The 26323-nt window shown below is 53.1% G+C and overlaps 1 protein-coding gene across 1 annotated transcript in view; it reads left to right on the top strand.

Annotated features, from left to right (window-relative positions):
- The first annotated feature begins 18227 nt into the window (after nt 1-18227).
- The window catches only part of SORCS2 (sortilin related VPS10 domain containing receptor 2), a 565855-nt gene continuing 557759 nt past the window's right edge, over nt 18228-26323 (top strand). Inside the window, exon 1 of the mRNA XM_064286206.1 lies at nt 18228-18668. Within this exon, the coding sequence (XP_064142276.1) occupies nt 18228-18668 (441 nt within the window). The remainder of the gene's footprint in view (nt 18669-26323) is intronic.

The raw sequence follows: 26323 nt of genomic DNA, 5'->3' as shown, positions 1-26323 counted from the left end.
AACTTAACTCAGAACTAACAAGTCAGAACCGACTTACAACAGGGTCATCAGAACGGAACCCCATGGTAAGTCGAGGACTACTAGTAGGTAGAAAAGTTAAAGGAACGAAACGAGAACTTGCGTTCAAGTTTTGGGCTGGATGCTTCCAATTTAAATCAGGGCAGCAATGAAATCTGTGTGCCTTAGTCTCCTAAGGCTGTTGTAACAAAATACTGCCAACTGGGTGGCTTTAAAGAACAGAAACATAGTCTCTCACAGCCTGGAGGCTGGGGGTCTGAGACCAGGGTGTCAGCCGCGTTGGCTCTCTCTGAGGCTCTGAGGGAGACTGCTCCTGCCTCTCGCCCAGCTCCTGGTGGCTCCCGGTGTTCCTGGGCTGCAGCTGCAGGGTCACGTGGCTCCTTCCTGTGTCTCCGTCTCTGTGTCTCTTTTCTTTTATAGGGACACCACTCATATAGGATTAGGACCTACCCTGCTCCAGTGTGACCTCACGTTAACCTTCCTGGTAACATCTGCAAAGACCCTGTTTCCAAAAAGGTCATATTCATAGGTACTTGTCAGGGCTTCAACATATATTTTGGGGGATACAATTCAACCCATGAGAAACCCCAGACTCAAATTGCAGAGAAAGGAAGGGGAAGACTGAGTTTGGGGCCCATTTCTCTCTAGGTCTCCTGGCACACCATGACATCAGCTTTCTCATGTATTTGAAATTTGTTGCTTTTACCGAATGTGATCAGCTTCTGGGAAGCCCAGGCTTTCCCACGATTGGTCACGCTGCTCTCCAGAGCGGACGGGGGGATTTGTATGCCTGAGAGAGCTGTGCTTTGGAGAGGATAAAACACACTCTAAATGCACAATGTTGCTATTTTTATTACAGGCTTCAGAGTAAAACTGCCCGCTCAAAAGAGCTAATTTAGTTAGATCAGGAGTAAGTGCTACTTGAGTTGAAAACCCATTCTCCTTTGTGATATTTTCTTTTGGGCATAAATCAAGAGAAGGGCTTTTCAAATATTTTCAGTGCGAATACCTTTCCGTCAAATGGTCAGCCGCCTCTCGGCACAGCTATCAACCAGGATCGCGGAGACAATGGCAATTGACTTGACTCAACCCTCCGCAATCCTCTTCGCATTCAAATTGTTTCTGATCCCGTCAGTTTGAAGAAAGAGCAGGAAAACCACCCACGACTGCACAGAAAACCAGACAGTGGCCAGCCGGCTCGTGGCAGGCCCCACAGAGACCTGACCTGTGTGTGGACATGGAAGTTGCTCCTGTGGTCTCTGTGGGGGACCCATGGACGTTCCCTCCCCCCTTCCTCTCATGACCCTCTTCCAATGGCTCCCCTTGTTGGACACGGCTCTGTAAATGCCACCATTCAGCATGCAACCCAGACACCTTCCTGTTTAAGTCAGATATCTGTGGGAGAACAGTGCCTGCTCCTAGGACTGAAGAATTATCCACCCAGAGACCATGGGTGCCCGAGCCCATGACCAAACCAGTTGCCACGGAGTGGACTCCAGCTCGTGGTGAACGTGTGCGTCAGAGGAGAGCTTCTCAGGCGTGTCCTGGAAGTCTCAGACCAAGGCACCCCAGTTGCTCCAGGGGTTATTTCTCCGGTGCCAAGGACAAAGGCCACTTTATTTGGGATAAAACTAAGTCCTTTATCCCAAAGCTAGTGTTGGTAATTTGTGTCTTTCTGGGAATTTGCCCGTTTATCTTCATTGTCTAATTTGTTGGCTTTAAGTTGTTCCTCCTTTGGTGTTAAATAATCCATTTAATTTCTGTGAGCTCCGTAGCGATTAGCCTTTTATGCTTGATGTGGTAATTTGCGTCCTCTCTCTTTTTTTCTTTTGTCAGTCTAGCTGAAGGTTTGCCACATTTGTTATCTTTTCAGAGAAGGAACTCTCGGTGTCATGAATCTTCTCTATTCTTTTCTGTTTTCTTTTTCATTGATTTCTGTTCTAATCTTTTCTACTTCCTTTCTTCTGATGGCTTTTGGCTTATTTTTCTCTTCCTTTTCTATTTTTTTTAAGTAGAAGTGCAAGTTACGTGTTTGTCTTCTTTTCTAACCTAGGTGTTTAAAGTTATAAATTCGGCTGTAAGCACTGCCTTAGCTGCAGTCCATAAATTTTCATATATGGGCGGGGGGGGGGAGATATTTTCATCCATTTCAAAAAATTTTTCTGACTTCTGATTTCTTTGAACATTGAGTTATTTAGAAGTGTGTCGGATAATTTCAAAATATTTTGGGTTTTCATTGATATTTTTGTTTTTTGTCTAATTTAATTCCTCTGTGGCTGGAGACCATACTTGGTGTGATTTCAGTCCTTTGACACTTACTGGGTTTGTTCTGTGGCCTAGCGCACGGTCTAACCAGAGAGAGCTTTACGTGGGCTCGCAAAGCACGTGTATCCTGCGGTGGCTGGGTGGTTAGGTCTGTCAGTGCACAGTGTGTTCGAGTCTTCTACAGCCTAGCTGGTTCTTATCTAGTGTTATCAATTATGAAGAGTGGGATATTGAGATCTCCAACTATTATTGTTGAATTATCTATTTCTTCTTTTAATTACATGTTTGAAGGCTCTGCTATTAGGGGCATATACATTTATAATTGTTATATATTCCTGATGTATTGGCCCTTTTATTATTATGAAATATTCCTCTTTGTATCTAGTAATATTTCTCATCTTAAACTTAATTTTGCTTGATATTAAATAGTCACTCCCCACTCTTACAGGTATTGTATTTATGGTGTATCTCTGTTCCATCTTTTTACTTTTGGCCTATTTGTGCCTTTGAATCTAAAATATGTCTCTTGTAGTCAGGATATAGTGGTATATCTTACTTATTTATCCAGCTTGACAGTCTCTGTTTTTTGATTATGGTTTTTAGACTGTTTACAGTTAATGTAATTTAATATAGTTAGACTCACATTTGCCATTTTGCTGTTTGCTTTCTACATACCTACTAGTTTTTGTTTTGTTTCTTCATTCCTCTTCTAGTGCTTTCTTTTGTCTTAAATAAATATTTTTAGTGTTCCATTTTAATTCTTTTTTAAAAAAACTTTTTTTTTATTTCCTTGTTCTAGGGACTATAAAATGCGTTTTAACTCATTACAGTCTACTTCAGATTAATACTAACTTAATTTTGCTTCAATATAGCTTCATTCTTCCCCCTCTTGTACTATTATTGTCATATCTATCACAGCTTTCTATATTATAAACCCAACAATACAGTGTTATAATTTTTGCTTATGTCTTTGTTATGGATTGAACAAAATGCATGTCAACTTGGCTAGGCCATGATTCCCAGTATTGTGTGATTCTCCATCGTTTTGTCACCTGATGTGATTTTCCTCTGTGTTGTAAACCCTTCCTCTATGATGTTAATGAGGCAGGATTAGAGGCAGTTAGACGTTTATGAGCCAGGACTCTACAAGATCAGGTTGCATCTAGAGTCAATCTCTTTTGAGATATAAAACAGAGGAGCGAGTAGAGAGACAGGGCAACCTTCTATTGTCAAGAATGAAGAACCAGGAGAGGAGCATGTCCTTTGGACCCAGAGTTCCAGCAGTAAGAAGCTCCCAGACCAGGGGAAGATTGATGACAAGGACCTTTCCCCAGAGCCGACAGAGAGAAAGCCTTCCCCTGGAGCTGGCACCCTGAATTTGGACTTTTAGCCTCCTAGACTGTGAAAGAATAAATTTCTCTCTGTTAAAGCTACCCACTTGTGGCATTTCTGTTATTGCTGCATTGGATAACTAAGATACCTTATAATTACATTAAGAGAAAAATGGGAAAAATATATTTACAGTCCTTTTTTTTTTTTTAACCCACATATTTACAATTACTAATGCTTTTTATTTTTTCTTGTGGATTTAAGTTACCATCTGGTGTCCTTTCCTTTCAGCCTGACAAACTTCCTTTAGTATTTCTTATAAAGCAAGTTAGCAATGAATTCCATTAGTCTTTGTTTATCTGGAAATGTCTTCATTTCTCCTTCATTTTGGAGGATAGTTTTACTGGATATAGAATTCTTAATCGACAAGTATTTTTTTTCCCTGCTCTTAGCACTTTAAATATGTCATTTCACTGCCTCTGGCCTCCATTTTTTTCTGATGAGAAGTCAGATGTTAATTGTATCATCATTCTCCAATACATAATGAGTTATTTTTCTCTTGCCGTTTTTATGATTTTTTTCTGTGTCAACAGTTCGATTATAATGTATTTAAATGTGTATCTGTTTGTATTTAACTTAATTGGAATTCATTGAGTTTCTTAAATGTGTCAAGTTTTTGTCAATTCTGGAAACTTTTTGGCCATTATCTCTTCAAGTGTTTTTCAGCTCCTTTCTTTTTTTCTTCTCTGAGACTCTCAGTATATGTATGTTGGTATGCTTGATATTGTTCTACAGGTGTCTGAGGCTCTGTCCATTTTTCCTCAATATTTTCTTCTCTCTGTTCTTCAGATTAGATTCTTTTTATTGTTCTAACTTCAAGTTCACTGATTTTTTTGTTACCTTGAATCTGCCATTGAGCCTCTCTAGTGAATTTTTTCCATTATTGTATTCTTAACCTCCAGAATTTCTGTTTGGTTCTTTTATATTGTTTGTTTCACCATATCAAAAATCACTATTTGTTGATTTATTATTGTCATACTTTCTTTTAATTCTTTAAACATGTTTTCCTTTGATATTTTGATCATGTTTATATTAACTGCATTGAATCTTTGACTGTTAGTCAAAGACTGTTAGTCAAAGTCTTTGATTAGTTAATCGAAGAATTTTAGTCAAACACTACTCTTCCCCCCCCCCCCAGTATAGGGCATATTTCCTGTTTCTTTGCATGTCTCATAATTTTTTGTTGAAAACTGGACATTTTAGATAATATATTGTAACAATTCTGGATTTTAGTTTTTCTTCCAGAGGGTTGCTGTTGTTGCTGTGTTTTGTTTGTTCACATGTTTATTTGTTGAGCAACTTGACTGGGCTGTTATCTGGTTGTTAGGTGTTGTCGAGTCAGTTCTGACTCATAGCCACCCTAGGTACAATAGAACAAAGCACTGCCCAGTCCTGTGCTATGCTCACAATCGTTCTGGTGCTTGGGCCCATTGTTGCAGCCACTGTGTCAATCCATCTTGTTGAGGGTCTTCCTCTTTTTTTGGCTGGGCTACATATGTGAAATCTGCCTCCCTGCTGTGTTCAACCACTGACGCCGCTCCTCCTTTTTTTTTTTATTTCTAATTTTTATTTTTAAGCTTGACTTATAAGCCCCTGTGTCTGCATAGCTTAAAGGTTAGCCAGTAAGGCTTCTATCCTCTGTTAAACACATGTGTGTGCAAAATGCACATTCAAAATTCAGGCCATTTTCAAGTCTGCCCTGGCTTTCAATTTTCACTAGGCCTTTCCCATTCCTATGTGTATGGGCACAGCTTAGGATTAGCTAGTGGTCTCTGGCTAGCTGGAGTGTCCATTACATGTGCATGCAGCCTCAGCCATCCCACACAACCTCTAAGGTCATCACTTCCCCTGACAAGTCACAGGATACAGGCATCACCCACTGCTCCAAATTGTGTGACCCTGTTCAACATGGCAGTGCAGCTGCTGGTCCTCACAGCCTGCCCCATCCTGTGGGACCTCTGAGTCTACCCAGCTGGGAGGGGGGTATAGAAGCCATGAGCCAGAATGCGCCAGACTCCCACTATTTCTACCTGAAGTTCAGTAGTTTTTCAAGCATAAACACTTCTCAGATTGTTGCATGCCATTGGATGATTTCCAGAGCATGGAAATAGTTGCTTTTGCCAATTTTGCACAGCTTTGTAGTCATCTTTTGGGGAGAATATTTGTCAACTTCCTCACTTGGCCATAACTGAGGTCCATTTCTGACCAGGAGTTGTGGTGGGCAAAGAGGAAGGTCCTTGGAAGGATGGAGGTAGGGGAGAACTGGTTGGATTGAGGCTGTAAAATCTGGCTAGGACAAGATGAGACATCATTTAGCAGAGGAGGAAAACAGCAGCACCCACAGATCTGCCCAAGTTCTTGAAACTCAGTCAATAGAGAGATGCCTAGAACTTGGGTCTCCTGACTCCCAGCCCAGTGTTCTTCCCCTTCCACCAAATTGCTATTCACTTGAGTAGCTGTAGTTTTGAAGTTTGGATCTTTAGGAGTTTTCAGTGTGGCAGCCACAACTACCCATCTATCCATTCACCTACCCTTCCTTCTTTCCTTTTTTTTAAACCTGTCTATCCTTTCTTTCCTTCCTTTTTTTCTTCTATCCATCCACCTTTCTTTCCTTCCTTTCTTCTACCCACCCATCTATCCAATAAACACTGATTGAGTACCTACTATGTGCTCAGCAGTGTGCTTGGTTCTAAAGACAAAAACTGAAACAGTACTAGGGCTCATTAGCCTTATAGTCTCAGAGTGGGGAACTTGAGCTTCAGGAAAGGATGTTGCAGGAACCATTTTGAAGAAGTATTCATGCTCATCTCTTAGCTTTGAGTAGCCCTTTCCAAAGAAAGGCAGTAGCCTTTTCCAAAGAAAATTAAGGCCCAAATAGAAATCCCTCAAATCATAATTTTCAATTGAAATTTTTTTCTTGTGGTAAAATACATACAACAAAAATTTTGCTGTTTTGAAAATAAAAAAATAGTTTAATTTATTTTTGTTGTCATTGAAAATATACGTGGCAGAACACACACCAATTCAATAGGTTCTACATGTACAATTCAGTGACATTGATTACATTCTCGCCCTCCTTTTCCAAGTTGTTCCTCCCTCATTACTATAAACTCACTGCCCCCTAAGCTTCCTATCTAACCTTTCGAGTTGTCAATTTGATCCCATATAGATAGTTCTTTAAAAGAACACAATACTCAAGGCAGACATTCTTTATTACTTAACCTAAAGTATTGTTTGGTTTAAAGAAGACTTCGGGAGATACTTTTGGCTTAAAGTTTAAGATCTAAAGATTATCTCAGGGCAATAGTTTTGGGGGTTCATTGAGACTTCATGGCTGTGGAAAGTCTGTATTCCATGAGAATTTGAAGTTCTGTTCTGCATTCTCCCCCTTTTGATTAGGATTCTTCCATAGAATCTTTGATATTTTAACCATTTTTAAGTCTCTATACATTTGCTTATTCTAGATATTTTATGTAAGTGGGATCATACAATATTTGTCCTTTTGTGCCTGACTTATTTTGCTCAGCACAATGTTTTCAAGGTTCATCCACGTTGTAGCATGTATCAGAAGGTCATTTCTCTTTAAAAAAAAAAAAAAAATTCTCTTCAGGGCTGACAAATTTTTATTTAAAAAAATTTTTATTTGTGTAAAATTTTGAATGTGCAAAGCATGTACATAAAAATCGGGGTTTTTTAAAATTCAGTAGCTTGGTAGGAAAAACTTTGATTTTGATTTTTGAAATGAATCTCAAAGGCAAGAATACTGTGAGACCTCTTTCAAAATGTTTACTCAAATTGAAGGATTTGGAAACCTCTCCTCCAGACAAATCTATAATGGCCAGGCCTTCAGCCTTACTAACTGAGAACGTTATGGAGTAGCACAGAGCTCAAACATTTGCCAGCTGCTTTTGGTTGCCTATGTGATGCCAAACAACCATATGGAAACGGAAAATTTCAGGAAAAAATCTGGATGCCTTGTCTATATAACAACAAATAATTGGATATTTGGAAACATGAGATTTTTGACTAAATTTTAAGTCATTCTCTAGAAATTCTAGATACAATCTCAGAGGAATTTTTGGTGTTGCTCATTTTATCTCAGTCCTCTATTTTCTTCCCTGGTAATCCTGTTCAGCAATGATACCCACAGCTATGTCTTGAGCCCTGATAATCTCCGGTCCCCCTTTCCAAAGGCCCCCTGAGTGTGATGGAAATGGTTGGGGCTCAGCAAATTTCACATGTTTCTCTACATTCACCACCCTCCCTTGCAGGTAGGTTGGGCCATGAACCCAAGCTCTGGCCCGTGGATATGCGATAGAGCGACTCCCAGATCTGGCCCTTACAAAGCATCCTGCATGACTCTCTAGCCCTCTCTTCTCCTGCCATGATGTCTTAGTTTCCCAGGGCGGCTATAACAGAAATAGCACAAGTGAGTGGCTTTAAAGAACAAGAATTTATTTTCTCACAGTGGAGGCTCAAACTCCAAATTAGGATCTCGGCAATGTTGATTCCTTCCTTGTCAGTAGTCCTGGGTATTCCTTGGTCTTGGTGATCGTCACATGGCATCTGTCTTCCCTGTGTGTATGTGTGTCTCTGTGTCTAATCTGTTCTTTTATAACTCAGAAGTTACTAGGTGTAGAACCTGTTCTACATGGGTATGACCTCATTAACATAAAAGAAAACCTTATTTCCAAACAGGATTATATCCACAGGAATATGGATTAGGATTTCATCACATATTTCGGGGAGCACAATTCAATCCATAACACATGGCGGCCTTACATTCTAGGTGGCAGAGCTGTAAAACAGAAGGGTCACCTGACCTGTGTCAGGGTTTGTGAATGAGCAAAATGAAGCTTTATCGTGCTACAGCACTGAGATTTGGGGCCTGATATGTTACTGCTGCCCACCCTAGCCTGCCCTGACTGATGCCTCCAGTGTGTCCACAAGCACCTCAGAGGCAACATGTTCAACGCTGAACCAGACCCATTTTCCTCCAAATGTGTCCCCTAACTGGGGGAGTGGTGTCGCTATTCTCTGACACCTCAGAGTCTCTTTGAACTCCCTCTCTCCTCTTTCTCACCCCACACAGCCGGAGTCCTAGGGAGTGGCCTCTGTTCTCTCTCCTCCACCCCTTCCTATTGTCCTTGTTAAGGTCTTGTCATCTTGTCATCCTTGTTAAGGCCTGTGCCCTCCTCAGTGGTCTCCCTGTCATTCTTCCCTTCAGCTGTCAGAAGCCTCCAGAAGTAACTTTCCAAAACACAAATCTGACCATGCCATTTCTCTTCCTGAGAAATGAGGTCCGTTTGAGCTCAGAGCAAAGCCCACTCTTTGGTCCAGAGATGAAGGCCGCAGCCTCTGGGCATGCCGCCCCGTCCAGTCTTACAGCCCTGCAGAGCCAGGGCCGCTTGTCACTCCACATGCGAAACACTCACCTTTACACCTTTGTCCGGCTTCTCCGACCGAGCCCCTCCAACTCACCGTTCAGTGCCTGCTTGGATGTATTTTCCTCTTACGCCAACACCTCTGGTGGAGTAAATTCTTCCCTCTCTTTCTTCCACAGAATTCAGCACATAGCTCTAGATTAGCCTGTGTTCTGTGGGGTGGTAATAGTTGTTAAGCAGAAACAAAGAAATACAGGGTAAAGAAGTTGAGGCAAGGGGAGAGAATAAATAAAAGTCAAACAGGTTTTAGTTGGCAGAACTTTTTAGGCCTTAATGTCCAACCTGCGTCTAACTCCACAAGAGGGCGAGGTCGTCAGCATGGCTTCAGCGTGTCTGACTGCAAATGTGTCTCTGGAGGGTGCCTCATAGCTGTGTCCTGGGCAAGTTCTCATTTTACAGATGGGGAGACTGAGCCCCACAGCACACAGTCGCGAGTGGCTGGGCTGAGGCAGTTGGAAGAGTGGGACTGCCCGACATGGAGAAGGGTGCTGATTAGAGCAGACCCTCCACCGGAAGAGGGTGGCGCCTCCCGGCAGAGCTCAGCGCCAGGGCCTCAGGAGGTGTTTGCTTTATGAGTGAAGATGGCCATACCTCAGCATTCGGGAGGCTGGACCGAAGACTTGGGAATGGCCGTTTTCAAATACAGCACAGCCACTTCTGATGAAGGGGTTGCTAGTGCCCTCACAACTGCCTCTGAGGCGGGTGTTGCTAGCGCTCTCACAACTGCCTCTGAGGTGGGTGTTAGCCTCCTCACAGCTGCCTCTGAGGTGGGTGTTGCTAGTGCCCTCACAACTGCCTCTGAGGCGGGTGTTAGCCTCCTCACAACTGCCTCTGAGGTGGGTGTTGCTAGTGCCCTCACAACTGCCTCTGAGGTGGGTGTTAGCCTCCTCACAACTGCCTCTGAGGCGGGTGTTAGCCTCCTCACAACTGCCTCTGAGGCGGGTGTTGCTAGTGCCCTCACAACTGCCTCTGAGGCGGGTGTTGCTAGTGCCCTCACAACTGCCTCTGAGGCGGGTGTTGCTAGTGCCCTCACAACTGCCTCTGAGGCGGGTGTTGCTAGTGCCCTCACAACTGCCTCTGAGGCGGGTGTTGCTAGTGCCTTCACAACTGCCTCTGAAGTGGGTGTTAGCCTCCTCACAAATGCCTCTGAGGCGGGTGTTAGCTTCCTCACAACTGTCCTGCGTGGGGGCGGATTGACCAGTAAGCGAGGTACGCACCAGTTTGCATTAAGCAAGGTATGCATGGACTTGCTTGCGTTTACTTAGCAATCTGTAGTGAACAATTTCACATCTTTGATGTGGTGAAAAACAGGTGAAATTGTTCACTACAGATTAGCAAATGCGCACAAATAAGCCCGTGCGTACCTTGCTTATTGGGTAATCCAGCCCTGATTCTGTGAGGCAGGTGTCATGGGTTGAATTGTGTCCCCCAAGAATATGTATGGATTTGGCTAGGCCATGATCCCCAGTATGGCGTGATTGTCCACCATTTTGTCACCTGATGTGATTTTCCTGTGTGTTGTAAATCCTGTCTTTGCGGTGTTGATGAGATGGGATTAGCGGCAGTGATGTTAATGAGGCAGAGCCCCATCTACAAGATGAGATAGTGTCTCAAACCAATCTCTTTTGAGATAAAAAAAGACAGAAGTGAGCAGAGAGACGGGGGGACCTCATAACACCAAGAAAGAAGCACCCGGATCATAGCATGTCCTTTGGACCCGAGGTCCCTGTGCTGAGAAGCTCTTAGATCGGGGGTGTTTGATGACATGGAACGTCACCCAGAGCCAACAGAGAGAAAGCCTTCCCCTGGAGCTGGCACCCTGAATTTGGCACCGTAGCCTACCAAACCGTGAGAGGAGAAATGTCTCTCGGTTAGAGGCATCCACCTGTGGTGTTTCTGTGACAGCACACTAGATGAGACTCCTGGCTTCCTCTGCTATCTCCCGAGGCCCCCAGGACACCCCAGGACTGATTGTCCATAGCTCCTAACTGCAGACCCCCTCCCTTCCACCTTGCCTGCAGAACGACCAACTGAATCTGGCCCCGTAGGGATTGAAGGCTGTCCCACTCCCTGGGCTTGTGGGGCACGTTTGCAGGCCTCCTGGGCGCCCACTGGGATGATGGTGGACTGCTCATGCTCCGAGGACCAGAGGGCCCACTTCTGAGCTGAGTGTGGCTCAGCTTCCACTCGTGAGAAAGGGGTGTCTGGCTGCACTGGAAGAAGCCGCTCCCACCCGCCTGGCCGCCCACCCACACACTGGTGGCGCCCCTGCCCTCTGCTCCCAAGGTGCTGTACAGGTGTGTCCATGGAGAGGAGGGACAGTGGGCCGGGGGCAGGCCCGGCTAGCGACCGCAGCCCGCTCTTGGCCGCTGCGTGCGTTTGGGCAGGTGGTAGGCACTGCGGGAGCCTCGGCCTCCATGTCCCAGGTAGGATTCACAGCCGTGCTACCCTGTAGGGAGGAGGTGAGGGCTCAGGTGAGATAGCCCTGTGAGGACTGAGGGCCTGCTACGCCCATCACCCCATGCCCAGCATGCCCCTCACAGAGCTCACTGGTTCAAGCCCCCACCACCCCGGCTGGTCGTGTGACCTCGAGTAAGCCCCTCTGCCTTTTTGTGCTGGCCCTCAGATTCTTCTGTAAAAAAAAACTGATAACGGAGCCCACCCCCGAGGCATGATGGGGAGGGAGGGAGCTAACACTGCCAGGAGCCCGAGCAGAGCTGGCTCTTAGCTGCCACTGCGATGTGATGTTGGCCTGTCCCTCCCACTGCTGGGGGCTGAGCCCTTGAGGCTGGACACTGGGTTCCAGTCACTTCTGGCTACCAAGTGCCCACCACAGGGCCTGTACTTCTGGTGCCTCAGGGGCTGCCCCTGCCCTCTGCAGCCCCAATGTCCTTCATCCTGCCCCTCATTCCTCCTCCTCCCAGGGCTCTGCACATGCTGGTCCCCCTGCCGGGAGCCCCCTTCCCTGGTCTCCTGACTAACTTCTGCTCATCCTTCAAGTTTCATCTTTCTTCCAGAAGAGTCCAGTGACTCTGGCTCCCCTCTCCCTGTCTACGGTCATTATGCCTCCTCTCCCAGTGTCTGTCCAGCTGGGGGTACGTTTGTGCTCATTCTCCGAGTTTTCTGGGTTCCTTCTGGAGTGGAAGCCCCCCTCGGGCAGGGATTGGTCTAGTTTGCTCATGGCCTTTTGCCAGGGCCAGGAACGGTGCAAGGCATGTGGTGGGTGGGTGCTCAGCAAATATGATGGAGGAAATCGAGCTGCCTGTCTGCAGTGCGCTGCCACTTGGTGTCTGCGGTGTGGAAATGCAAACGGTAGGTATTTGCGCAGCTTCTTTCTGGGTAGTCTGGCCCTGTCCTTGCCCAGTTCAAGTCTTCCCCTTGGCTGGCCTCTGCTCGGCAGGAGCTTGGATGATTCTCCGAGGTGATGCTGTAGCGGGTAAGAAGTCCCACAGAGACAATAGCAACTTGTCGTTGATAGCTGCCGTCTAGTCGGCCTGACTCACGGTGACCCCAGGCACAACGGGATGGAACGCTGCTGGCCCTGTGCCATTCTCATGATCGGTTGTGGATTCGACTGTTGTAATCCATGGCTGATTTTTGGAAGTAGATCTCCAGGCCTTTCTTCCTTGTCCGTCTCAATCCGGAAGCTCCGCTGAAACCTGTTCAGCATCACAGCAACACACAGCCTCCACTCATGCACGGGTGGTGGCTGTGCGTGAGGTGCACTGGCTGGGAATCGAACCTGGGTCTCCCCCATGGAAGGTGAGAGCTCCACCACTGAGCCACCCCTGTCCTCAGACAGCAACAAGCCTGGTAACACGCCCCTCTCCTTTGCTTCCCCTCTCTGGGCTCCTCCGTGTCAGATGTCTGCTCCCGGCTGAGTTTGTGCCCCGCCTGGCCTCTCTGCAGCTCCGTCCCCCTGACAAGCCGATAAGGAGCCCAGCTTGATCCTCCTCACTCAAGGCCGTCACCTCTCACCCTGGCTGTTTGTGGAGGTGTGAGGAGGCTTCCCTGTACTGCCCAGGCCCTCCTGCCCGTGGGGGCACATGGCTTCTTCACTTCGCTGAGGGCAGAGCCCAGGTGACCTGCGGACCCAGGAGGATTGCTGGGGGATTCCTGGCTGTCCTGCTCTGGCAGGATTGCTGGGGGGCTCCTGACTGTCCCGCTCTGGCAGGATTGCTGGGGGGCTCCTGACTGTCCCGCTCTGGCAGGATTGCTGGGGGGCTCCTGACTGTCCCGCTCTGGCAGGATTGCTGGGGGATTCCTGGCTGTCCCGCTCTGGCAGGATTGCTGGGGGGCTCCTGACTGTCCCGCTCTGGCAGGATTGCTGGGGGATTCCTGACTGTCCCACTCTGGCAGGGTTGCTGGGGGGCTCCTGACTGTCCCGCTCTGGCAGGATTGCTGGGGGCTTCCTGACTGTCCCGCTCTGGCAGGATTGCTGGGGGGCTCCTGACTGTCCCGCTCTGGCAGGATTGCTGGGGGGTTCCTGACTGTCCCGCTCAGGCAGGATTGCTGGGGGGCTTCTGACTGTCCTGCTCTGGCAGGATTGCTGGGGGGCTCCTGACTGTCCTGCTTGGGGAGCCACCCCGGCTGAGCTCTGTCACATTTACAAAGGTAAACAGCCTGGCACCTGGAGCGAGCATTTTGAAACATGGACATGAGAAAGTATTTCTTCTCTTTTTGGGATCAGGAGCACGGTTTTGGGGTCGAGAGGCCAGGACAGAATGGAGCTCTAAGGTGAAGTTGGGCTGAGTTTAACGGGCGCACTGGGGTCCTGCTTTGTACGTGTCATCAGGAAAGACCAGTCGCTAGAAAAGGACATCACGGTTGCTGTAGTGGAGGGTCAGTGAAAGTGAAGGAACCCTCCATGAGATGGACTCACACAGTAGCCACGACAGTGGGTTCGAGCATCCCAACGATCCTGAAGATGGTGCAGGACCGGGCAGTGTTTCCTTCTGTTGTATACAAGGTCACCTGAGTCAGAGCCGACTGGACGGCAGCTAACAGCAAACCCCCGTCTCCTGCTGACCTGGGTGCCTCCCCAGCCCTGGGCTCCCCAGCAGTGGGACCAGTGCCCAAAGGGTGCAGACAGAGGAGGCATGGGAGGATCTGGTGTCCAGAGTCCTCGTCAGGTTTGTAGACCTGGGGAGTGTCTAGTATTGACCCATCGCCCCCAGTCCGCCCACACCTGGTCTTACAACATGTGCAGTGGCCCCACACCCACAGCCTGGGCACCGCTGACACCCCTCTGCCATCTCTGGGGACCTCCTCCCCCCACCATCGGGAAGATGCCCTTGTCTGGCAGGAGCCTGACTCCAGCCAGCTCTCTGTGTCCTGCATGCTCCGTGGCTTTCTCTGGCACCTGAGTCCCAATGTGGATGTGGGTGGGAGGCGCTGGGAGGTGGGTATGTGTCCCTGCTGGCTCCCCAGCTCCTTTGCCTCCGTGGCTGCCAGCCCACCCCCAGCGACCGTTGCTTCCCTCTGGCCCCAGCTGTCACCTCCTGTCCGTGCAGCCAGGGTGATGGCTGTGAACGTGCCAGGAGCCTCGTCCCCAGCAGCCCCTCCAGTGCTTCTGTCCTCGCTCAATGAGCTCCTCTCCTCTTCTCTGGGTTTGAAGCTCCCCGGGGTCGGGATTGCTGGGGACACCATCCCTCTGAGGGGCCCTTCTTCCTGCACCCACCCTTCCTGTCTCAGCCTCGGCCCACGTCCCCTCCTGGGAGACCTTCCCAGACTTGTCAGCAGGCCTTCACTCTTCATTACATCACTGCTTCACTCTCTGGGTGCTGACCGAGAGTTCACACTCCCACAGGCCCGTCTTTCCCCACGGGGACAGCTCCCTGTGAGCACAGGGACCTTGTTTGTCCTTGTCCTCGCCGTGTCTCTGTGCCCTGCAGCATCTGTGGGCAGGATGGCCTGGGGGCGAAAGCCCCTCCACCCATGGACCCCAGGCCTGCTCCTCCAGACTCCTTGCTGCCTAGCCAAAGCGGGGGCACTTTGTTAGGGCAGGGCTGCCCGTTAGGGTGGGGGCCCATTGTTAGGGTTAGGGCAGCGGTGCCTCATAAGGGCAGGGATGCCCCATTAGGCCAGGGATGCCTTGTTATAGTTAGGGTGGGGGTGCCGTGTTAGGGTTAGGGCAGGAACACCCCTTTAGGGCAGGGTGCCTTGTTAGGGCAGGGTGCCTTGTTAGGGCAGGGGTGGCCCATTAGGGTTAGAGCAGGGGCACCTCGTTAGGGCAGGGGTGAGCCGTTATGGTTAGGGTGGCGGTGCCTCGTTAGGGATAGGGCACCCTATTAGGGTTAGGGCTAAGGCACCTTGTTAGGGCGGGGCGGCTGGGCACTCGAGAATCAGCATTTGGGTCCAGACCCTCTTCCCGGTTCTCCAGGGCCGTAACCAAGCCCCTTAGTGATATGAGCCTCAGTTAGAATCGGGTTGGTGATGGTGATGTGGTCACAGTCATTGTTGAATGACATTGAGTGGATTCTGACTCCATGTGATCCCAAGTGACAGAGTGGAACAGCCCCATAGGGTTTCCTAGGCTCTATTTCCTAGGAGAGCTGATTGCCACGTCTTTCTCTCTTGGAGCTGTGGGTGGGTTCGAACTGCCAACCTTCTGGTTAGCAGCCGAGTGATTAACTGTTGCATCACCAGGGCTCCTTACCTATCTGCTGAGTCTGGAATCGGGGTGGGGAATGGGGTGGGGAATCGGTGGGGAATCGGGGCGGGGCTAGGTGCCCCAGAGCTCCCCCATGCAGATGAAAAACGACAGTGGGGTGGAAGGGCCACCTCGGGCTCTGGAGCCTGGGTGGGGAGCGGGCCTCTGACATGGGTTGGCCTGGTGGTCACGGAGCTCCCAGGTGTTTCTGTGAAGTGGGAACAATTCCATCCACCGCCCAGCGTGCAAGGCCAGCTCCTCACATCAGGGCTGCTCAGTCATTTGTTGCAGACCACTGGGCTCGGAGGCCTTCTTCTGTGAAGTGCCACGTGGCCCCCTTCATCTCACGCCTGGGGAAGTGCCTTCAGGCCTGACCTGGCTGAGGGGTGTCCCCCGTCAGGCCGGTGCTGCGCACCTCAGCGCGGCTGCGGCATCCACTGGCTCACCCCACTTTGTCTCGTCTCCCCTTCACTGACCCCATCTGTCCTCCTCTGCTACCTGGCTGCCAGATGTTCTCCACAGCTGTCAGCCCTTTCCTTCCCCTGCTGGCCCTTGGCCAGTGCTGGACAAGTTCTCGGGATGTACGTCTGTGAGGGATGGCCCCACAACGGGGTGGGGGGCTTTGCAGACCTGTTCGAGCCCCTCCGCCCCCAACCCAGCCCCGGGCTCAGGGGAGCCCTGGGGAACCCCACCTTGTTAGTGTATGATCCAGGGTGGGAGTGGGGGTGGGGTCGGGGGGACTGTGAGCAAGCAGGAGGGTTCTGTACATTTAAGGGAAGGGAGGGTCCTCAGCTCCTCAGTCTTTCCCAAAAGTCCAGACTTGGATGCTCTGCCCTGCATCTCTCCCTCCCTGACTTTCTCTCCCTGCCTCTCTGTATCTCTCTGTCTCCCCCCCTCCTTTTCTCTGTTTCTCACCCTGACTCTCCCTCTTTCTCCCCACCCCTCGCTCTGTCTCCTTCTCTCCATCTCCCCTCTACCGTCTGTGTCTCCCTCATCTCTCTGTCTCTCTCTTTATCTCTCCCCCCCGGTGTCTCTGTGTCTCCAACTCTGCATCTCTCTCTGGCCTTCTGTCTCTCTCAGAGACCTGGCTGGGATGAGGTGGCAGCAGGAGGAAGACAGCTATCCAAGGCAGGAGGCACTGGGGGAGGGTGGAGGACAGTGTGGTACTCAGCCTGGCAGTGACATTGAGCCGACCGTGACCCTGGCCCTGCCTTGGGGAGCCAGGGCTCCATTCCTTCCCTCCCCCTCCCAGGAGGCACTCGGGGGAGGGAGGCACTTGGCTTGGGCTCCAAGAGGCCTTTTCACTGAAACGTGCTGAGGAAGGAGTGCCTGAGTGAGGCTCCCTGGGTCTGAGCCTCTGTTACCACACTCTTCCTGTGGCTGCCAGACCCTGCCCTGGACCAGGACTCCTTCCCCCATGCTCCAGCCACATGGCCGCTGTCCTTGTGCTCAGGGGCTACCCCTTAATGGGGCAGTAAGGCCACAGCCTGCCAGTCCTGACACTGGATCCGCAGGCATAGCTGTGGAGAGGTTGGCTCTGCTGGGGACCCAAGGGTCTCACTACTGCCCTCCCCTCTGCCTATAGGTCCCCTCTGACCTCACCATGCTTGGCCCCCTCTGCCTACAGGTCCCCTCTGACCTCACCATGCTTGGCCCCCTCTGCCTACAGGTCCCCTCTGACCTCACCACGCTCGGTCGCTCTGTCTACAGGCCCCTTCTGACCTCACATGCTCAGTCCCCTCTCCAGAGGACTTAAAGGAGGCCTCCCCACTTGACTACTCTGTAATTACTTCCCCGTAAGTGCAGTGTTACCCTGGTGCCCAAATGGTCAAGTGCTCCGCTACTGGCTGAAAGGTTGGCAGTTCCAACCCACCCAGAGGCCTCACAGAAAAAAGGCCGAGAGGTCTGCTTCTGAAAGGTCACGGCCTTGAAAACCCCATGGAGCAGTTCTACTCTGCACAGGAGGTCGCGTTAGTGGGATGGGTTCCACCGCCGCGAACAGAACATGAGTGCGTCCATTGGCTGTGGTCTGTCTCTCACCAGGTCCTGCGCCCGCCGGGAAGGAACCTAGTCGGGTGGCCCCTGACACCTGGTGCTGGGGTCTATGCCTGGCCAGAGAAGGAGTTGGCAGGAAGGGAGGGTGGAGGGCAGAAAGAAAGCAGAGGGCCGGAGGGAGGAAGACGCCTGGGCACTGGGACCTGTGCCCAGGGGGTGCAGCAGCGCCCCAGGGCAGGGCAGGGACCTGGGCCCGCCGGCGGGGGGCTGCACCGGGGTCGGCCCGGCGCTGGCGAGGGCGGCCGGCAGGTGGCGGTGCGCGCCCGGCGGCTGCGGCGCGGAGTCCCCTCCTCCCGGGCCCTCCCCGCCCGCTCCTTTCTCTGCGCGCTCGGCGCTCGCTCGCGCTCCCCGGCGCCCTCCGCTCGCCGGCCGACGTCTCTTCGCCGCCGCCGCCCTCGGCGACCATGGCGCCCCGGGGACCCCCGTGCGCCCCGCAGGGCCCGGCCGCCTGCTCCCCGCGCCCCTGGCCGTCGCCGCCGCCGCCGCCGCCACGCTCGCGGCCGCTGGAGCTGCTCCTGCTGCTGCTGCTCCTGCTGCTGGTCGCCGGCTGGGCGGCTGGGCGCTCCCCCGAGCCCGGCGCCCCGGGGCCCCGCGCGCGCCTCGCCCGGCAGCCACCCAGCCCGCCCGGCGCAGAGCAGCCCGGCCCGGCTCCGGGTCCCGGCCCGGCTCCCGCTCCTGTTCCCGGCCCGGCTCCGGGTCCCGGCCGGGGGCGCCGCGCGCGGGCGGCGCCGGGGGCCGGGGCGGCTTCGCGGGCGCAGGTCTCGCTCATCAGCACGTCTTTCGTGCTCAAGGGGGACGCGACGCACAACCAGGCGATGGTGCACTGGACCGGCGAGAACAGCAGCGTAAGTCCCCCGCGTGCCCCGCTACACCTCAGGACCCCATTCCGGGCCCCCGCGGTCACCCCGGTGTCCCCGGCCACTTCGGGACGCAGCCACCTCGCCGGCGCCCCTTATGGGCTCTGGCCACCGGCTCCACGGGAAGAGTCCCCAGATGGGTGAGCGCTGCCTCACCTGGGGACCTGCCCACAGGTTTCGGGACAGGGGCCATCTCGGGTGCACCCCCACTGAACTCCGGGTTTCAGGTTACAGGAGGTCCCCAGAGGTTTCGGGACCGGCCACCTCAGGGCCCTCTGGGTCCTTTAGGGCCCCCCCCCGCAACTCGGTGTTGCGCTTCCTGCGCTCCCAGACTCCGTCGGGTCCGCTAGGCGTCGCGTTCCGAAATTTGGGGCTCCAGGACCCTACCCACCGTGGTGTACCTGGGGCCCCGCTGGAGGCGCCTCCACGGGCACTGGGCCTTCCCCAGTCAGCTCGCGACACATTCTGGAATCCTTGGTTCTGGGGCCACCCCTCTCCCGGGCTCCATTCGTGTGGCCCGGAAGCCCTGGATGCACACCCCCATCCCCCGCTCGGGACCCCCTGCACGCCGTAAACTGCCTGCCCTCCCCCCACCTTCCCGGCAACTTTGGCATCGCTCCAGCTGGAAGTTCGCCACCCCTCCAGCCGGCCACCTCTGCTGGGGCCTGCGGATCACAGCCGCGAGCACCACCGCGCGGCTCCTTCCACTCCGGTCAGTCCCAAACATTGGTGGTGGTCCCCAGGGCATGAGGATCCCCAAATATTCCTCCCCCGCAGGCCAGCTTCAGCCTCGCTCATCCCGGCTGTGGGCTGTGGTCAGCTCCAGGTGACTGTGAGCTCTGCAGGTTTGGGAGAGGGACTGCTGCAGGGAGGAGACAGTGTGGGTCCCCAGCCTACAGTTCCCCAGGGTGCATTTCTGTGGATGGAAGAACCTCCCACCCAGCGCCCCCCCTAGGTTCCCCCCCAGCTGCTGACCCCCACCCCTTCTTGGTGACCACTGCTCCCCAAAGTTCCAACGAGGTTGCGCCTGCTGGCCAGAGAGAGAAGAGGGTAGGGGTGCTAGAGCCCCACCTCCATCCAACACCCTGGGCCATCTTGGGGAGGATGGTGACTTTGGGATGGGGGGATTTGCACTAGAGAAGGGCAGGGTTGGGGGCTGGCAGGGGGCAGCCAGGAAGCTGCTGAGGGTGCCCTCTGGAAGACAGCAGGTGACTCCTCCCTAGAAGAACGGGACTCCCCATCTGCATCTTGAGAGGGGTTAGACCTCAGGGCACACGGCTGGCTGCTGGGGACCCAGGCCTGGGCCCAATCTCCGCCCCCCCCCATACCATGAATAAGCAAGGCCCATGGGCCACAACTGTGACTCAGGGATCAAAAGGAGCCAGTAACTCCTGGGAACAAACAGACATTAAAAGTAACCCCCCCACCCCGCCCCGCTGAGGTGATGGGCCCCACAGCTCCTCCAGCCCCTTTGTCATTTCAGCCTCATGGGAGGAATGACATGTGACACAGGGACCTGCTACCTTCAGGACGGGCACCCAGCCTGCCCCCAGCCTGACCCGTCTCTCCTCCTTCCTCCCTGGAAGGGGTGTGAGGAGGGAGCTGGAGCTCTTTGGGGCGGAGGATGGGAGTGCTGTTGGAGGATCCCCCTGCTCTGCCCCTTGGGGGGCAGTGGCTGCTGGGGGGGGTGACTGTGGAGAAAGGAGTGGGCTTGTGAAGATACAGCGGGTGCTGGCCTCTCTTTAGTGGGGCAGGAAGTTCCAGGAACCATGAGGGCTTTTGAGGGTACACCTTCTCTGCCACTGGGGAGGCAGGGCGAAGGCCGGGCACTCAGCAAATCCCTCGGGAGCCCCAGTTCATGGGAAGAGCGAGACTGAGGCAGCCCCCAGGGAAAGAATATTTGGGGATCCCGTGCCCTTGGGACTTCCTCCAAAGGATGGGGTGGACCAGAGAGGAGGGATGCTCACCCGCAGTCTGGAGGCCAGAACAGAGGAGGCTGAGCAGGGAGGGTGGTCCTCACTTTAGCGAGGCCAGAGGCCAGTGTCTGTGGGTCAGGTGGAGGCTGTGGTGTGGAGATGCTGGCCCAGCCTTGGGCTTGAGCACCTCCCGTCCTGCTCCTGCCCCATAGCCCGGTTCTCTGGGGGTGTGTAGGGGAGGATGCGGACTTCTGGAAAAGCCCCCAGGATGGGTAATCTGAGGCTCCCGGATTCAATTGCGTCCCCTGGCTCCAGGGATCAGGAGCAGTGCCTTGGGGAAGCGAAAGCTGCAACTGCACTGAGTGAGGCCGCTTCTTACCGTTGTTTTCCTGATGCGGGAAGCTCGCACAGCTCTGAGTTCTTGGTATGAGTGTCTCAGAAACGCGCTTTGTGCCCCCATCCCTGAGTTCCAGCTGCAGGCCAGAGACCTCAGGCAGGATTTTGGCTTGATGTCTGTCACCTCCCGGCAAAAGCACCATATTTGACAGCAACAGCCAGAGAGAAGCTAAGGAAGTCTGCTTTGCAGAGCAGGGTCTTTTTTTAGCATTTCACGTCACTTTTTTTTTTGCATAATAGGTAGCGAAACCCAAGAGACCCGGTCTGCAGATGTGGTCAAAGGGACAGTGAGGGGGTAGCCTTTTTAGGGTGGCCTTTCCGAGTGCCAGCAGGAAGGGGCACAGGGCCGCGGGTGCAGACACCAGCCAGTGCATTTGCCCCACGGCGTCAGCATCACTTCTCTGGCTCCAGTGGAGACGTGGTGGGAGGGGCCTGCTTGGAGTTCAAGCCCTGCCTCTGCGTCCTGCGTCCTGCGTTGAGCTGTGAAAGCGAATTGTCTTGTGGAATGATTGCTTCCTTGGGCCGACTCTGCGCTCTGTGGATCTGCCTGGAGCTGCCCTCAGAGTGGGCAGAGGGGCATTGAGAGTGGAGGGGCATGACCGTGTGCTGGGCTTGGCCAGGGTCTCGGGCCCCTGTCACCCAAAGGGGTGTGTCATGGTGCCCCAGTTTACTGTTTCTGGGAAATGGTGTGAGGACGGCACTCATTTTAAGCTGGTTCACCTGTGTGCCTTCCCTCCTGGCGCTGGGGCCCGACTTGGATGGGGGGGGCGGCTAGCTCCTGACTGTCCTGTTGCCAGGCAAGCTCAGTCAGCTGTCCTCAGACAGAGCAGCACCTCACTCTCTCCCCCTCTTCTTCCTGTCTCTGTCTCTCTTGGTTTCCTCATCTGCTCCATGTGGGGCCCCAGGGTTGGGGATGTGAAAGCCATTGCATGCGGAGAGAATTCTGAGCACGTTGTCCACACTGCACCCCTGTTCTCGAGCACACGGTCCACACTCTGCCCCTGTTCTCGAGCGCACGGTCTACACTCTGCACTTGTTCTTGAGGGACGGGCCATTTGTCCACCTTTTGTACCCAGAGAGCAATAGATCACGATTGGAGTTTCTGAAACTGGCTTCTCTGGGCGAAGACTCCCTGAGCAGCTGTCTGTGTCCGTTCCTTTGACCCCAGCACCAGGGTCCCTCCTCTGTGTATGTGGGGCTTTAGTCATGGTGACGCCAGATGGCGAGGTCCCTGAGGGCAGGAGAGGGGTCTCCACGACATTTCCTCCCCAGAGCTCGGCGGTAGTGCTCTAAGTCGTTCAGAGGGGAGAGAGAAAGTGGATGTGAACAGCTAGGATGTGGGGACGAGTGCTGTGCAAGGGGAAACCAAGAGGGGCTGCCTGGCAGTGGTGGCACTGGGGCTGGGCCTGAAGACTAAGTGGGATGAGTATGTGGGAGGCAAGAAGGACGTTGCGGGTGGGGGCTGAGACGTTTGAGCCAGGTCCGGGAGGTGGGGTTTGCAGATGCACGGGGGACTGGTACAGAGACCACAGGTGCAGACAGGTGGGTTTGCAGGGGTGTGGAGGACTGGTACGGAGACCCCGAGTGCAGGCATGTGGGTTTATAGGGGCAGCTGCAGCAGTTCGAGGCCCCTGGTAGGGGGTGGACATTTGCACCCGGGCCTCCCTCCCCATGCCTGGCCCCCATCCCTGCCTGGTGGCTTGCCCATTTCACAGGCCTCCTTCAGTGGGCGTGGACCGAAAGGACACCGCTGGGGCTCATTGCGGAAGCCCCTGGCCTTTGGTCCTCCTCTGGGTCTGAGGCGCTGGGGCTAACTGTCATTCCACTCCGCCCCGTGTGGTGGCCAGTTCATTCAGTACATTCTGCTAACGTTCATCTCTTGTCCTGTGGGGGCTGTGTGTTGCTGAGATGCCGGGAGCTCTGCCACCGGTGTTTCAAATACCAACAGGGCTACCCATGGTGGGCAGGTTTCAGCAGAGCTTCCAGACTAAGACAGACGAGGAAGAAAGGCCTGGCGATCCATTTCTGAAAAACAGCCAATGACAACCCTATGATCACAACAGAATGTTGCCTGACAGAGTGCTGGAAGAGGAGCCCCCCAGGCTGGAAGGCACTCAGACACACAGTGGCTGCAACAATGGTCTCGAGCAGACCGACGATCGCGAAGGTGGCGCCCAGCCGGCAGCGTTTCCTTCCGTTGTGCACAGGGTCGCCGTGAGCTGGAGCTGACTTGGCAGCCACAACAAAAACATTGAGTGAGCACCGACTCTGTGTGCCACGTGTGAGGACCTGGGGTGCAAACACAAAGGTGGCCTCTGCCCACCTGGAAACATGTGAGGACCTGGGGTGCAAACACAAAGGTGGCCTCTGCCCACCTGGAAACATCCTCACAGAGCTGTAGCGGGGTATGTCCGGGGCAGTGAGAATCTGCCCTGGGGGATTTGATCTGGCTTCCCGGAGGAGGTGATGATGGAGCTGAGACCTGAAGGGTGAGTAGGCGTCACTGGGGGTGAGAGGAGGCTGGAGGGTGGGAAGGCAAGGCCGAGGGAGGGGCTCGGGGCGCTGTGGGTGGAGAATGGACGCATGTGTCCATCTAGAGGCCTGGCTGAAGGTGTCAGGGCAGCCCTGGAAGAAGGCTCCTGGACAGCTCATGCCCACTTTTGCTTTGATGAAGAGGCTCTTTACTTTGTAGTTGCACCAGCTTCCCTGGGAGTGTTTCAAAGGGGCCATAAATTAACCTCGGTCTTCGGCTCGCCCCAGACTGCAATGCCAGCCGGCCTGGCCAGGCCCTCTCAAAGCTGCCGTTAGTTTATGACAGCTGTTTTTCAGAGTTAGTCCGAGCCGGGAGGATGGGGCCGGGGAGTGCTGGGCTGGCACAGTTGAAAATAAGCTGGAATAACGTAGAGGGTCCCGGGGCCATTTCCGGCTTCGGGAGAGACCCTGCAGGAGCTTGTAAATTGCCCTCTGTTTGGGGGCCTCCTTGTCCTTTTTTCAGGCTCCAAAGAATGAATTATTTATGGGTTCTTATAAATGGCTTGTTCGGTCCCCACCCTCCAGTTCCAGAGCTTGGACGCTCACTGTTTGCATTTTGTGTGGTGTGGGAGCCCCTGCTCTGGGCCAGCTTCCTCCCACTGTTCGGAGGTGCCAGGAGCAGGACCATGCTCTCACCCTAGGCCGGCCAGGCCCCCACCCACAGCGCTCAGAAGGGGAAGACCTTCTGCGTGGGCCACACCCTGCTTCTGTAGGCTTTGTTCTGGTGAGAGCCTGGTCCTGGACATAAAAGGAGCCCCGCAGACACCGGCGTGCTCCTCAGAACCAGGATGGTGAGACTTGGGCTCACTTACTTTGGACACATCATCAGGAAAGACCAGTCCCTAGAAACGGACATCGTTTTTGGTAAAGTGGAGGGTCAGAAACAGCGAAGGAGGCCCTCTGTGAGATGGACTGATGGCAGTGGCTACAACAGTGGACTCAAACATCCCGGCGACGACGGCACAGGACTGGGCAACTTTCCGTTCTGTTGTACGTGGGTGGTGTGAGCTGGAGCTGACTTGACTGCAACTAACAACAACAGGAGCCCTGGTGGTACAAAGATTAAATGCTCGGCTGTTAACGGAAAGGTCAGCGGTTCGAACCCATCGGCAGCTCTGTGGGAGAGAAGACCTGGTAATCTGCTCCAGTAAAGATTCCAGCCTAGGAAACCCTGTGGGACAGTTCTTCTCTGTCACATGCGGTCGCTGTGAGTGGGAATTAACTCGGCAGCACCCAACAGCAACCACAACCACAACCACACCCAGACAAGCCCTGGCCCGGCAGCCTCTCAGTTCCACCCCAGGGGACTGTGGCGTTAGCGATGGCTGCTCCCCCGCCTGAGTCTCCCACGGGAGTCCCACGAGTGCAGACCACCCTCCACAGGCTGCGTCAACGTTTGCAAGTTGCTCTCAGCCTCCTGAGCTGGCAGTGGGCAGACAACAGCCTTTCCTCTTGAGCCTCCTGATTCGGGCATTTCGCTCAGCATTCCTGGGCTCATCACCTCCACTCTGATGGAGCTCAATTTGTAGCTTTAAAAATTTAATGGGATATTTCAGTACAAGCTCTCACTGGAGAACAGAAAAAGAAGAAACTCTGATGTTCTTTTGCGGTAGAAAAGTTCCCTCTTATTTTGCATTTCTGTAGCAGTCACTTACTGTATTTGCACAGAAAATTACGACCATTTAATTAGTTTCTTCTCACCCAGCTAGGAGATCTTAAAATAACAGCACTCTCCTTCCTTTGTAATTTTCTTGCAGAAGCGATCACATCCTGCACCGCGGAGCTCACCCTGACTTGTGCCGGGCACATGGCCGTTTCTGATGCCTGGAGATAAATTAAGTTCAAATTAAAGCGAGCAAGAGTCAGGCAGAGTGAGCTGCTTCTATTCCGATCATTGTAATCCAGAAAGGGTCTTCGTGAGGTTTCCGCACCGTGCAAGTTTCTAGAGCCTCAGAAGGAGAGATACCGTCTCCCGAGCCGGGAGGACCACCTCGCAGCGCCTGCTTCTGGTGCACCTTTATTTTATCGTAATAATTTCTCATTATTCTCAGAGCGCCCCCGGGCAGGAATAATGAGGTTCATGACTGTGGCCCCGTGAAAGTGCCCTGCTGTGCCCAGCATGGAGCACAGGGACCTCGTTCAGTCCTTGAAACAGTGCTGCCGTCGAGCGGACTCACGGCGACCTGCTATATAACGGAGGGAGACGCTGCTCGGTCCTGCACCATCTTCGCGATCCGTGGTTTCTTTGAGCCCATTGTCGTGCCTGTTGTGTCAGTCCATCTCATGGAGGGTGTCCTTCGTTTTCACTGACCCTCTCCTTTACCAGCCATAGTGTCCTTTTTGGGCGTTTGGTCTTTCCTGATGACATATCCAAAGTAAGCCAGCCGAAGCCTCCCCGCCCTCGCTTCTAAGGAGCGTTCTGGTTGTATTTCTTCTAAGACTGATGTGTTCATTCTTCTGGCAGTCCACGGTGTATTCAGTATTCTCAGCCAGTACCAACGGAGTGTTCTGGAATTCCCGGTCGGTGGTAATGTCAGCCAGGATGCCGCTGCTGTTTCCATCTTACAGATAAGAGAAGCAAGGTTCCGGGTTGTCAGGGGACTTGCTTGAAGCCACACAGCTCGGAGGGTCCTCAAGTGATTTGAACCCCTTCATGCTTGAAGCTGAGTCCTTAAGTCAGCAGGAATCGCTGTCCTTGTGCCTGAGTCTTGCTGGTCAGCTGCAGTCCCCAAAGAAATCCCCGCCTGGGTTTTTTCTTTTCTTTAACTGTGGTAAAATACTTTTAACAAAAAGTTGGCC

Source organism: Loxodonta africana, chromosome 5 (genome assembly GCF_030014295.1).
Source record: "Loxodonta africana isolate mLoxAfr1 chromosome 5, mLoxAfr1.hap2, whole genome shotgun sequence".
Classification (NCBI taxonomy): Eukaryota; Metazoa; Chordata; class Mammalia; order Proboscidea; family Elephantidae; genus Loxodonta; species Loxodonta africana.
Note: the sequence above shows the minus strand (reverse complement) of the source record. Positions and strands in the feature narration are given on the sequence as shown.